This window comes from Dromaius novaehollandiae, chromosome 5, assembly GCF_036370855.1.
Source record: "Dromaius novaehollandiae isolate bDroNov1 chromosome 5, bDroNov1.hap1, whole genome shotgun sequence".
In the NCBI taxonomy this organism is placed as follows: Eukaryota; Metazoa; Chordata; class Aves; order Casuariiformes; family Dromaiidae; genus Dromaius; species Dromaius novaehollandiae.
In genome coordinates this window covers 11880345-11893248 of record NC_088102.1, presented here as the reverse complement: position 1 = coordinate 11893248, position 12904 = coordinate 11880345, and the positions used below count along the sequence as shown (strand labels likewise).

The following is a 12904-nucleotide window of genomic DNA, read 5'->3' as shown; positions in this document are numbered from 1 at the left end:
CATCTACTGCATATTGTTCAAGTATCAGATCTTAGGATTTTCTTCTAATAGGGCTGCAACAAATATTGTAATAGGAAGAAATTTTTTACTTTGTTTTACATAGTTAAATTTTTCCACAAGTAGGTGGGAAGAAATAGTAAAAATATGCTCATGCTTGATCACTTCCTAAAGAAGTTTTGATTCAAGGAGGTGAATATTCCAGATAATTACATGAAAATTATAATTTGACATTATCTCAAGCCTTAACTAAGCCCATGTTATTAGCCTCCAGTTATCACTTTGCAGAATTATTGTGGTTATGTTGGTTGGTTTGTTTGTTTTCTAAATAGTTTCTCAAAAAGTTTTACATACTTTAATACCTTGAACTAATTGAAAAATTGCTTAATTGACTTAGTAGGGTAACAGAAAAGTGTAAAATGATGGCAAGTTTCCAAGCTGTCTTCAGGACAGCATATGTGGATGTGCCCTGCTTGTTTTGCAAGTGTTTGTACGAGTTGAGCAAAAACTAGAGAGGTAGAAGAGTGTTAAAGTGTCATTACCTCAATTAGTAAATACTTTATAAAGGTTTTTTAACCTGTAGTGCCCATGAGTCTTCATGTACCAGAAGCATAGACTCATGTGCTCTAGCTTATTGTAAAAACTCAAAGTGAAAAGATGCTCATGGTCCTGACTATCTTCCTAACTAACGGTCTAGGTTAAACAGCATCCAAGGTACCTAAGATTACAGGAGTGTTTTAGAAAATGTAAAGCCATTGTTTTACCATTGGTCTTTTTAACTTCCATCTCAGGAATAAATTGTCTGCCCTTGATGATGTCTCATCCCGCTTTTCCTTTTCTCTTATCCATTAAGCAAATTCAGTTTTGGCAAAATCTTTTTCTTGCTCTGAATTTGAGTGGAAAGACCCATGTATGTGCCTTTAAAACCCTTTAGGGAACTATTTTCAGGCTAGAATCCATAGTAAGAGCAACTGAAGCTTCAATCCTTTGTGTCAACTTAGTTGTTTCTTTGTTTTTTTTGTTTTTGTTTTTTTTTTTTTTTTTGGTAAGGAAAATTTTTTTTATTCCTGTGTTGACTGGTTCTGAGCTTTAAAACTGAGATGTGATTAAAAACACATTTGTTCAGAGGCTTTCACAAGTTTGAGTGAATGATTGTGATGGGTTTACATTATTTCAGTTTGGAGTGTTTCACATGCATATTTATGGAAATATATTCAAAATTATAGACATGCATAGATATTTAAGTGTCTTATAGTATTTTTCTTATTTTATATTAGGTCAGTTTAGAGAAAGTTTCCACAAAAGACACGAGATTGACATACATGACAACTGGAGTTCTTCTTCAGAAACTAGTTTGTGCTAAAAGCCTAACTGAGTTCACACACATTTTCATTGATGAAGTAAGTTGGTGAAAATAAATTAAAATTTCATATTACAAAAACTTTTTTGTTTCTCTTGCCATCCTAGAGAAAGAAAAACAGAAATATCTACCTTGACACATGAGTAACAATACCTTGTATAAATTGCGGTCATGGTTAACAATTCTAGAAATAGGCTTGTGTCAGTTATTCTGTGGGGGGTTTTTTAACAATGAAGTTTAGAATTGAGGTGGTTTGGGGATTTTTGAGATACGAGTGCCTTGAAATGGTTTCTGAATCCACAGCCTGGATTTCAAGATTGTGTCTGGCTAGACCTATGAAGAGCAGGCTGGTTTTTCCTGTCTTCATCATTATGGCCTTTAGATAGGGCCTTTACCTTTTAGGGAAGTCCTGAAAAATAAAATAGCCATCTGAAAGTTTTCTTTGCTTCTGGCCAAATTTAGTTTTCTGCTTCATGTTAATTGGGTAGCATTTCATTAATCTGTAGACCATCTGCTCATGTGGATTTATTATTATTGCTGTTACTTCACTAGAAAGCTGATGTAAGACACACTTTTAGAATTTTTTTCCCCCGATTGGTATATTTTTACATGTTATGCTTTTTTTCCTGAGGTAAGCAATATTCGATTGTTAAATATAGTGAGATGCAAAATTGTGCATTCATAAACCATGAATGTAAATCATGTGTAAGATGTAGAACTAAATCCTGGGATGCAGTGGCGCAGAAGAGGACCTGTAGTTCTCTTTTGATGCTGGCTTTCATTTTTATTCAGCTACGATATTGTAACTTGGAGGGACTTTTTTCTTTGAGGAGCAAGGAGATGGTACTTGCTATTACTGTAAGTCTAATGTTATACCAAGTCCTTTGTGCCAGAAGAACAGATTAATACAGAGTCCCAAACCTAGTTTGTTTGGGTGCTTCCATTTGAACTGATGATATCAGCTTGTACTGCTGTTTTTGTCAGCTCTTAACTTTCCAGACTGGACATTCTCCTCCTTGCTTCCCTTGCCGGAACTCCAGTCCCTCCTGTTCCCATGTGCCGCTCCCCCCACCTTCCTCGCCCCCCCCCCCCCCCATTTTTCTCACAGACTGTGGTCTTGACTTAATCTTCACCATTTTAGCAACCATATGTTCTCTGTTTCTTCATCCTTAATTTTAGGTCCCAGCCTGGGCAGGCTACTACAGGCATCTTGGAACATACTTAAGCAAGTCCTAGAGCTGAAAATCACAACTTCTCATAGCAAAACCTTGCAGGCAGCCTGAAAATGTCTTAGCTGATTTTTTTTCATAATGAGGCAATATTGAATATAAATATATCTTTAAATTATGTTAAAATATGCTAATTAACTTACAGGAATAAATGCAGACATAGAGTTCTCTTGAAGGCTGAGCTCTGCAAAAAGCTGCAGCACTTTATATATAAACTAATAACTCAAGAAAGGAATATGGTCATCACTGATAATATTGAGCAGAGGACTTTATTCAGCTGTATCATCGTCAACCTAAAAGTCAGGTGTTAGGATGTATAAAGAATTGGATGGAACAGAATATGTTAACAATCATGTATTTTGGTAGTGGCTAGAAGCCATTAGGAACAGGAGGAGTCTATTGAATTTGATCAACAAACTGTTAGACAGTTAGAAACGTAGTCCCTGCCTGAATCGTTTGTGACCCCACCGCTACCATTGACCTAACCATTTTCAGTATTGCCTTAGTTGTCAGTGTCATATGTAATGGAATCTAGTAGCTAGAGCTCATGATTAACTCCCCCCCCATCATTCTCTAGTCATTATTCTACAATGTTCATGACTTAATGTCATATGGTTTTTATGAAAGGCGCTGTAGTCATCTACGCTGTCATGTTGAGATTTAAAACATAACTTGCATAGTCTTGAAAGATGTGCTTTCTGCTATGGAAGTTTGTGGTTGTTTCAAGTTAAAAAAGCATATAAAATGTGAAACTGAGCAGCAAAGGAAGAGATTAACAAAAAAGAAGAGTGTAAATTTATGCAAATTAATTTGTGAACAATGTCTTCTAGGTGCATGAGCGTACAAAAGAAATGGATTTCTTGCTCTTGGTAATCCGTAAACTGCTGCGTACAAACTCACAGTTTGTAAAGGTTGGTTCAAAGTATATTCTGCTACTTTTTCTTGGAAGAATAAATTTTTACATGTTTTTGGTCTACAAGGGGTATAATTTTAAAGAACTTACTCAAAAATAATTACATACTTTAAGGTAAAATATTATCTAGTTCACCACTTCTTATAAGCAAGTCAGCTAAGGGGCATTATTTTCTGGCCACTATAACATGCTCTGAGAGACTTTTCTTTCCTCATGTTAAGATGCATCAGTTCCTAAAGTCTGCTTAAGGCTAGAAATGCAAGATGAATATGTGACTAGAATTAAATACTGGATATTGAGGTCAGCGCGTAGGCTTTGCTAAAGATGGTAGCGTTAACTCTCGGAAATGTTATACTTTTTTAATGGGGCAACATTATTGAAAAAATAGCAAAAAATACAAATACTACATTGCAATTTATAGGCAGAACTGGTAGTATAGTGTGGCTGAGATTTTTCTCTGCATGTCAGGGAACTTTACCTACATTGCACAAAAGCAGAATGTGCAGAGTTTTAGCACAACGAATTCCACTTTTGTGGTCTCAAAGTAATGGACTCATGTGAAATGTAAGAAATCAAATACAAGTAATAAAGTTGTACTAGCTCAAAATATTTAGGTATAGCTGTTTGTGACTAGAAAGTTCATGAGGCTGCATGACTCCCTTAAGTGGTTCAGACAATTGTTCAGTTAATGTGAATTGTTCCGTTTAAAATGGACATAACCTGAATCTATGTTGGCTTTTTTGTTGCTTTTGCAAGCGAAGCTATATTGTTCTGCACAATCTACTAGTATTGGTTTGAACTCGGATAACTTGTCTTTAGCTCTTCCAAGCATGCTTTTCCCTGTCCTCACTGAAAGTGCCCTTCCAGTTGTCACGACAAGCCTGTCACTTCACATCTCTTACTTTTATCCCTTGTATTGCCAATAAGAAAACTCGCTTCTTGTCTTTCAATTCAGAGATAGTAGTATAAAGCTGTTCTTCAGCCTTCCTTAGGACTTGGCTCTGTCTACCAAGACTGCCAAGTAATTTGATCATATTCAGTTTGTGAAAAGTTTCCCCTGATACAGTTTATCTGATTGTCAACAGCAGGAGTCACTTCAGCTTCTGTCATCTTGTCTGTAAGAAACCATTTCTCTCTTAGAGGTTTCTGAAAGATCTTTTTGTCTCCATAATTCTGATTAAATATCTCAGAATCGTCCTTGGAAGACTTTTATCTCCTTTACATCCATCTCTGCAGTTGTTTCTTCAGATGACAGTTTTATGTGGTATGAATCTGAGACAATCTTACTTCTGTAGGTGGTTTTCTTGCTCTTCCCCCTGCCACCCTGGAGTTTTTTATGCTGAGGAGGGAGGAACTATTAATCTTAATTGCTGGGTTTTAGCAGAGTGGAACATGTCATTTTGAATCTATACAATAAGCCCAGTATGTCCTATGCCGTTTGCTTTTTTCCCCAAGTCCCTTTTGAAAAACTGATAAGGAAGGGTTCTTTGATCATGTGGCAAATTTATTTGGAGAATGTAGGATCGCTCTTGCACCCTACCTCAGCCCCCGCACTGATTTCTGAAACAAAAGTGTGCATGGAGGCCTTTTTAAGGGGAAAAAATTTTATTTATGACTCAGGGTAGTGTGAAATACACGAGATGTTTGTTTCCTAATCCTGACATTACAGATTTCAGATATCTTTCAGATTTTCTTTTTTCCCTATCAGCAGTTATCTGTGATTCTGACATACGAAGTACAAAATCTAACTGTTGTAGTTCAACTACCAACTAGCCTGAATTTTCTGGCCAATGGCTGGAGCAGGTTACTGCGTGTGGATCGCAGGGCACGCATCTGACTGTTCAGAGGTTGGCCTTTCTGGAAAGGGGTTATTGCAAGAAAGCCTAAGAGTGGAAGAATGGCTCTATTATGTCAGACCAAACAGTGCGATTTCCAACAGTGACAGTAACGGCTATTTAGGTAGGAAAGTAGGAGCTAGAATCTGTTGCACGTTCTAGTAAATTGCTGTTCATGGACTTCTTAAGAGAGCTGTTCTCATTGTGCGTGTTTTTGGTCTCAAATGGTGGAGTTTACACACATCCACACTGTGCAAGTGTTTATGGACTTCTTGATCTTAAACTGTCCGATTACCCTCTATGCCATGTTTTTCTGCCCTATTGATGATGTATGCTTGTTAAACCTCCACTCAGAGTATCAAACTCTTGGTTTAATAAGGTTCTTCAACTGCTGTTCATTAAAGAACCCATGATTTTCCTTCCAGTTTGAGAGAAATCTGTGCAGGTTACTGTGTGAGTGGTAATTACAAAGGTTGTGTAGAGGAAGAGGAATTCAAGTTCCTCGCCAGTAGTTACTGGCATTTTAGAACAATTCAGGTCGGATTTTGTTCTAGTAGCCTTCAGGCAAGGTTACATTCAGCTTATTTTCCTAGCGCAGGTAGGACGCTTTCCCTTGAACCAGCAGGCAGTTCATGCTGTAGTGGAACAGCTTTCATCTGCTATTTGCAGAATTATGTCCTTTCAGATGTTTTCTTCTTTCAGGATTATGATGATTGACTTTATGATTTAATCTGCTCTTTCCATGTTCTCCCTGTACCAGGCAACATGTGCCAAGCAACTATGGTACAATGCCCACTTTATTACTTGCCTGCCAATCACTTCATAGGGGAGATGCTCATACATTTCATTGCATTTTTGTTTGAGGTTTTTTTTTATTTCATCTTATTTTCTGTATAATGGAAAGTCTCAGGAAAGCAAAAAAGGACTGACTCACATCCCTGTGTACAGTGATGCATAGAGTGGCTCAGGAGACTTGAGAGACAAGCTGAACACCGTGCAGTTCATTATAACTCCTTTGCTCTTCATGCTTTTCCAAGTTGAGGCAATCTAGCTTACTCTAGCTGAGCAAGGGGACTGCATTCTAAATAGAGCAAGTTAGAGGGTAAATAAACGTAGCCACTACCTTACTTGTTCTTCTCCCTTCATCCTGCGCTTACCATACTGTCTGAACTGGGGGAAAATATCTAAACTGGCTGTAAAACTGAGTTTCTTAATTTAAAGAAGAGGCTTCATCAGGTAGCAAATGTGGTTTCTGCTCTTCCAACTGGATGAATACAGCCTAAGAATCCTGGCAGAGTCAGCAGACATCAGAGCAAGGAGCTTAGTGTGACCCTTGAGTTTGTTGCATAAACTAATTGAAACTCCAGAAAACACTGTTGTTTGAGATATTTCAAAATCGTTACAGTAAAATTTTTAAGGCTAGGTTATAATTGCAGATACTACCGTTATAGGAAACAGCCTCCTCTTTTGAGAGAGGTAAAGGCAGTTATCTACTCTTACTGTTGTTTAGTAAAACAGGAATTGAAAATACTTAGCATGCACTTTCTTCTTCATTTCAGGCAGGCTTAAGGAAGAGCACTAAATATTTTTAGATTTAAATTTTTACTGCATGAAGAGGTGGTTTGTGTTGTCTGCCCTGTGTCTCTAGCCTGAGTCATTCTCTTACAGGTGTTTACCTTTTTCTACCTGCTATATAGGGACTCTTGACACATCTAGCTATGCTTGTCTTAAAGTGCCTAAGGTAGATCTCTGTAGTAATCTAAATTAGTTTGTTTTAGTATGAAGAAGTGGATATTCCAGTGTAGAATGGCATTTCATGTTAAAATTAATGTTTTACCTTTTTTATGCAAATTCTTTAACAGGTAATACTGATGTCTGCTTCCATCAACTGTAAAGAATTTGCTGATTACTTTGCAATTCCAGTTAACAACAAACTGAATCCAGCCTGTATATTTGAGGTGGAAGGCAAACCTTATGCTATTGAAGAATACTATCTTGATGATTTGAAGCACACTGTTCACTTCAAGGTAAAGTAAATATCACTTTATTTCTTTGGATGTAGTAAGAAAAGTTGGAATAACCAATTACAAATAACCCCTTTTACTTTAAAGTTCTAGATAAGAATTAATACATGGTGATATAACAGAAGTCTCCCTACTGACAGCCTAGTGGTTTTTCACTTAGCTTAAGTGAAATGAAAAGGGCTAGGAATTTTAAGTAGTATGTATCTCCTACTCTGAGCTTTTGCTCAGTAGTTTGGTTCAAAGGTGAACGCCATAGCAATGTCTGTAGAAACTAATATATGAGGGCTTACAGATCTCTTTGGTTATAGCTGGCAAACTTGGGAAATATTCTTGGGATTGGTTCATATGCTGTTACGTATCAAAAGCAGAAAGAACTAGGAAATGAATACAGACATCAGAGAAGAAGCTTGTAGAATTAGAAGTTTGATGTTGTGAAGCTGACTTTACCAGCTGAGGCTGACACACTTTCTATTTTTTTAAGTCCCAGAGCAGTTCTGCAGTAGTTCTCAAACATGTTTCTGTTGTAGACACATTGGTCACCATGTCAAATTCACAGGAGCCACAGCCTTGCTAAATACACAATTCTGAGTAATAAAAGTATGTTGGTATAACAGCCATTCACCAAATCCCTGGTGACCACTTAACAGCCTGTTTGGCTGCTCTGAAGAATTGCTGATCTAATGTACGATTTGAAAAATAATGGTTAAGGGAAAGAACTTCCATCATTCTAAAAGCCAGTTATTTCTAGTTAGCTTTTGATAAAACTGATGCAAGAATAACTGCCTAGCTGAAGTTTAATGAATGTAAATGACAATATGGTGCTGTTTGAAACTAACCCTGTTCTTAATGCAGCAATTAAAATATCCCTATAAAGAAACAGTGATATATTAACTAGACCAACAGTGTGCTGTTTGACTTTTATAAGCTTTGATTGTCTCTCATATGAGAAACTTAGATCATAGGCAGATCCTTCCTTTTAGCCAAAGTAAAACCTAATCGCTGTGATCCAAACTCTGAATAGCTAAAAAGAAATACAGATTCCATGGTACTGTGGAGAGGTGCCAGGGAAAGAGTAGACCTTGACTGCCCTCCCACCACCAGGACGGGCTGGTGCTGTTCCTGCAGGTCATGGGGAAGCTCTGAAGCACTGTTTCATGAAAATCAGTCCATTTCCTACTCTCTTGGGCAACACACAGGTCCTTTCAGTTATCTTCATTCATTAGGGGAAGTTGAATCAGAGAAGAAACTTACCTGATCTGGAACATTTTGTGTTGTATAGGACTGATTTTTAGAATTATATTATTTCAGAATTATTATCTTATTAAGATATTTTAATATTTAATGTATTTAATTCTTATTAAGAATTATTATCTTAATTCTGTGGCCATGTGGAATGCTTCCTGGAAGTTTTTTAGGGTGCAGGGAGGAGGGAGGTGGTTGGTTTTTTTGGTGGGGTTTTTTTTTTTTGAAAACTTCTGTGATATACCATAAGGAAAAACAACTTGCTGTTTTTAAAAACTGTTATAATTGTCTTCAATGAAATGAATACATTTTGCCAGGATCCAAATTCAGTTGTTTTAACATCCTTTTTTTTCTTTATTCTCTCTCTCCAAGACTTGCATGTGGTGCTCACACAATGAAGAAAAAAGTGGATGCACTTCAAGATAACAGTATGTGAACATACTGTTGTTCTTTAAGTTTCATCCCTCAATTTTGCAGAAACAAAGTAAATAAATAAGATAGCTTAGGGGAAACCTAGAAGAAAATAATTGGCTATGCTGTAGACATATATCCCTGTATTTTATTGAACAGAGACAAGCAAAAAAGCCCCACCCCACTGAAAAAACAACTGTTGAACAACTGCTGAAGTTTTAATACAGCCAAAAAAATATGATAAATGCATATACCATTTGGCCTGTCACTGTTCAGAGCTGCCACACTGATGTATGATGGATAACCTGGAGGAGGTTATGTAATACATGATTCTGTAAAAGACTCTTCTTGATAGATGGCAACAAAAAGATGGCCAAGAAATTCTATAAGAAGTCTACTTCAATCAGGTTGCATTTGTCAAAGCTGATGCACTCTCAGCTGGAGGCCAGCTGCCAAACCTTTCAGCTCAAAGATCATGAACAAAATGAGCTGGTTACAGTGCTTATGGTTTTTTTTATATATTTATTATTTTCTCTGTGTATATGACCAACTTTGATTCTTAAGTTTTCATCTCTTTCTTAATATTGTATTCTCTTGGCTACAGCAGTTCTGTTTTTCATAGGAGGAAATGAATAAGATTGTACACAAGGTTATTTGTGCCTTAGGGCAACGTAGAAGCACATATACGATCTCTTGAATTTCTTTTTAATACATATGAAAAAAAAATGAAGTGGAAGGCATTGATGTTTTATCTCACATCTTACTTCTTACGGAGCTGTGTGTGGAAATTTTCTCTGAACTGTAAATTTAATAAAAGAAATTACTTAAAAACATAGAAGATCTGGGAAGATTTATGTAACATCCTGATAAAAATGAAACATAGCCTGGGAGTTAAGGCAACTGATAGGTTAAGCACTGCCACATGAAAGCAAGGACCTGTCTCTCATCGTGCTAAAATCAAGATCAATTATATAGCTCTGTAAGTGCCTACAGGCTGCAGGTTTTAGTTCTTTATATTTGATTTTTGCCTTTGAAAAGTCTGTAAAATTCACATAAAAGATTACGGTGTTAATGACAGTAAAAGCATTTTTTGCTTTTGATATAAATGCAAATTTTACAAATTTTCGTCTTGATTTAAAATTAGTAACTATAAAATGAGATGACAAAAGTTGTGCTTAAAGCATCTTGATTTGAATTGGTTCAGTCCATAATTGTCTTGTTTGCTGTGAGGTATGAAGATTGGTCCTTCTCAGAAAATCTTAGTGTTAGTGCATGTGTGTACAATTCTTTTATGAATCCTGCAGAGCTCTTGATTTGACTGTTTACTCATTTCTGTGGGTGATAATGTTTTAAATACATTGGGAATTAAAAATTCTTTGAGCATTTCTGATTTGGATAATTTGGTGATTCACTGATATCCCCTCAATTGTGATTTACAGGATAAATAGGAATGCCATTCAGTATTTTCTTTTCTCCTGCGAGCCTCTACAGTAAGCCCTTTGCTACGGCTGGACATAAGTTGTGGAGTTAAAGAAATGTCCTTCCCCTTGAATTGCTTAATTCGTAGGAAAGAAAAATAATAGAGGAAAGGAAAAACATTTTCAAATATGGTACTGGCTTACTCTTTCCCCATTATTGAATCATATATATGTGATACAGTTTGAGTATAGGTTTATCAAAGGTAATTTCTTTTCTCTTGACATAGTGATCTTCACGTTGTTTTGGATATTAACTGGATCATTATTTTGCCATATCAGCACCCTGTAAGCCTGAAGATATCAATGAAACACAGATTTTGATGAAAAATGCACAAAGGCTGAATCTGTAGGCAAATTTGAAGTTAGCTGCGTTCTGTAAATGCTTACCTACTGGAATAGTACAGTATTTGAGAAGCTGAATGAAAATTAATTGTCTAGTCAATTCTATGAGCAGCTCTTTCAAACGTAAGCAAACTAGGGGTCTTGACGGTCTTTGTGGTAGGCAGAAGGTCAGTGAAATCCCCTATCTCTTTTTTGTCTTAGGGAAGTAGACAAGGTCCCATTTTGGCTTGCAAATGTAAAAACTCCTTCATAGCTCTGGGACTGAAGTCATAGAGTCCAGATGAAAGGTAGTGAACTGCTGTCAGAAGCAATTCTGATTATGATGTATTATTTCAGTCAGCTGTGCTAGGGCTTTGCACTCACTGTTTGTCACCTTTTCTGAGTGGTGTGGCAGCCTTGTCACCTTAAAGAATACTAAAGGTAACAGAACCGAAAAGACAAATTTGACAGCTATTCAAGAAAGGATAGTCTAAAAACCGGCATCTTATCTTCAAGTAACCCTGAAAACAAATTCCTTAATGATTATCACGTATATTGAAAAAAATTGCTTCTTATCAAAACTACTGGAACGTTGTTTGTGAGCACTTTCATGGACTAATCAAACTTCACTGGAAAAGCAGAGGGGCAGATTTTCCTTTATTATAAGGGGTGTGAGATGTGGTTAAGAAGCTCTGGGGTTGATAGGATTATGTACCTGAAAGATCTACCTAGATGTTTGATTCAAGTGGGAGGGAGAATTGGAAGGAGTGTTGTCAAATTCTTAGAGATGGCTTTTTTGATCTTGCAGTCCATCCTCCACAGTAACAAAGGAGGATAACATTCTTCGGGCTTTCAGGAAGGAACCTTTCAGCAAATATTGTGGTGACCTGGGGTAGATAGTGCATAGGGTTATAAAATGGCTGTTCTGGTAAGGATCAGAAAACTGAAGACCAAGATTTTGGCTGTGCTCTCAAAACCTGATAAAACCTGCAGATGTATTGTCAGTCCCCTTCAGGTTTCCCCAGCATTGCAAACTTCTTATAAGGTTTCAAGAATTTTTTTTTACTTCATAGGCACATGCTAATGGAGAGTCACCTCAGAGTTAGGGGCAGCTCTGTACAGTCACTAATACTTCCTGCTGTCTGTCAGAATGACTTTTTCCTGATTTATCCTAGGATCTTGCTTGTCTTTGATTCAGCAGCGTTGCATTGGAAGATAACTATTATCTTTTGATCAAAATAGTTGGTCCAGGTTCTTCATTTTCAGCCAGTAAGCAATCTGCTTGTACCCAAAATTCATAATCTCCAAATGTATAGGTTTGCACATTATTTCATTGGATTTTATCCCACTTCAGACAATGAAAGGCACTTCAGATGAATTATACTCTTCTCAGTACAGATAATGCATTCTAACTTTATTAGTATATCTCACTCAGTTGCCTTTTTTTGTTGTTGTAGTTGATAGAAAACTTGTGCAGAATCTTCCTATACGATAACTGAATTGGAATAAGTATGTAATCCTAATTTTATGTTTAATTAAAATAAAAACAAAACCCTGTGAAATGTGGACAACTGGTAAACATTTCCAGCTTCTTTCCTAGGAAACCTGGGATATCATAGTTGTATGTGTATATACCCTGAGTTTTACTCTAGATTGTTTGGTTTCTGTTTTGAATGAACTTCTTTTCAGGACTGTCTTTGTCCTTAGACTTTATACCTTGTTAAAAATCCCTCTTAATTACCTGGTTATAGCTGACTCTTATCTTACGTTGATATCTGTGTGCACATATTTACTGATTACTGCTGATTACTGCATTTCTATCATCGTAATGCAGTCCAGGTTTATGGAATGCTATGCTTAAAGCATGAGTGCTGTTTTCACTGTCAGTTCAATAATCGTACTAAGTAAGATAGTAATAAGTAAAAATGAGAATTTCAAGCCTAAATACAGCTGTATTTTTGAATAAAAAAGTAGTGCAGGAATGTATGGTAGGAGGTAAAGGAGGCTAGGAGAAAAAAAAATTTTTTTGAGCATAAGCATAAAAGTAAAGATTTGTTAGCCAGTGAGAGATTACAGGATTTCTTAAATACATAC

At 36.5% G+C, this 12904-nt stretch overlaps 1 protein-coding gene across 1 annotated transcript in view; it reads left to right on the top strand.

Moving 5' to 3' along the window:
- The window catches only part of TDRD9 (tudor domain containing 9), a 77910-nt gene that overhangs the window by 27074 nt on the left and 37932 nt on the right, over window positions 1–12904 (top strand). Inside the window, exons 5-7 of the mRNA XM_064512021.1 lie at window positions 1275–1397; window positions 3417–3497; window positions 7197–7361. Coding sequence (XP_064368091.1) covers window positions 1275–1397; window positions 3417–3497; window positions 7197–7361 — 369 coding nt within the window. The remainder of the gene's footprint in view (window positions 1–1274; window positions 1398–3416; window positions 3498–7196; window positions 7362–12904) is intronic.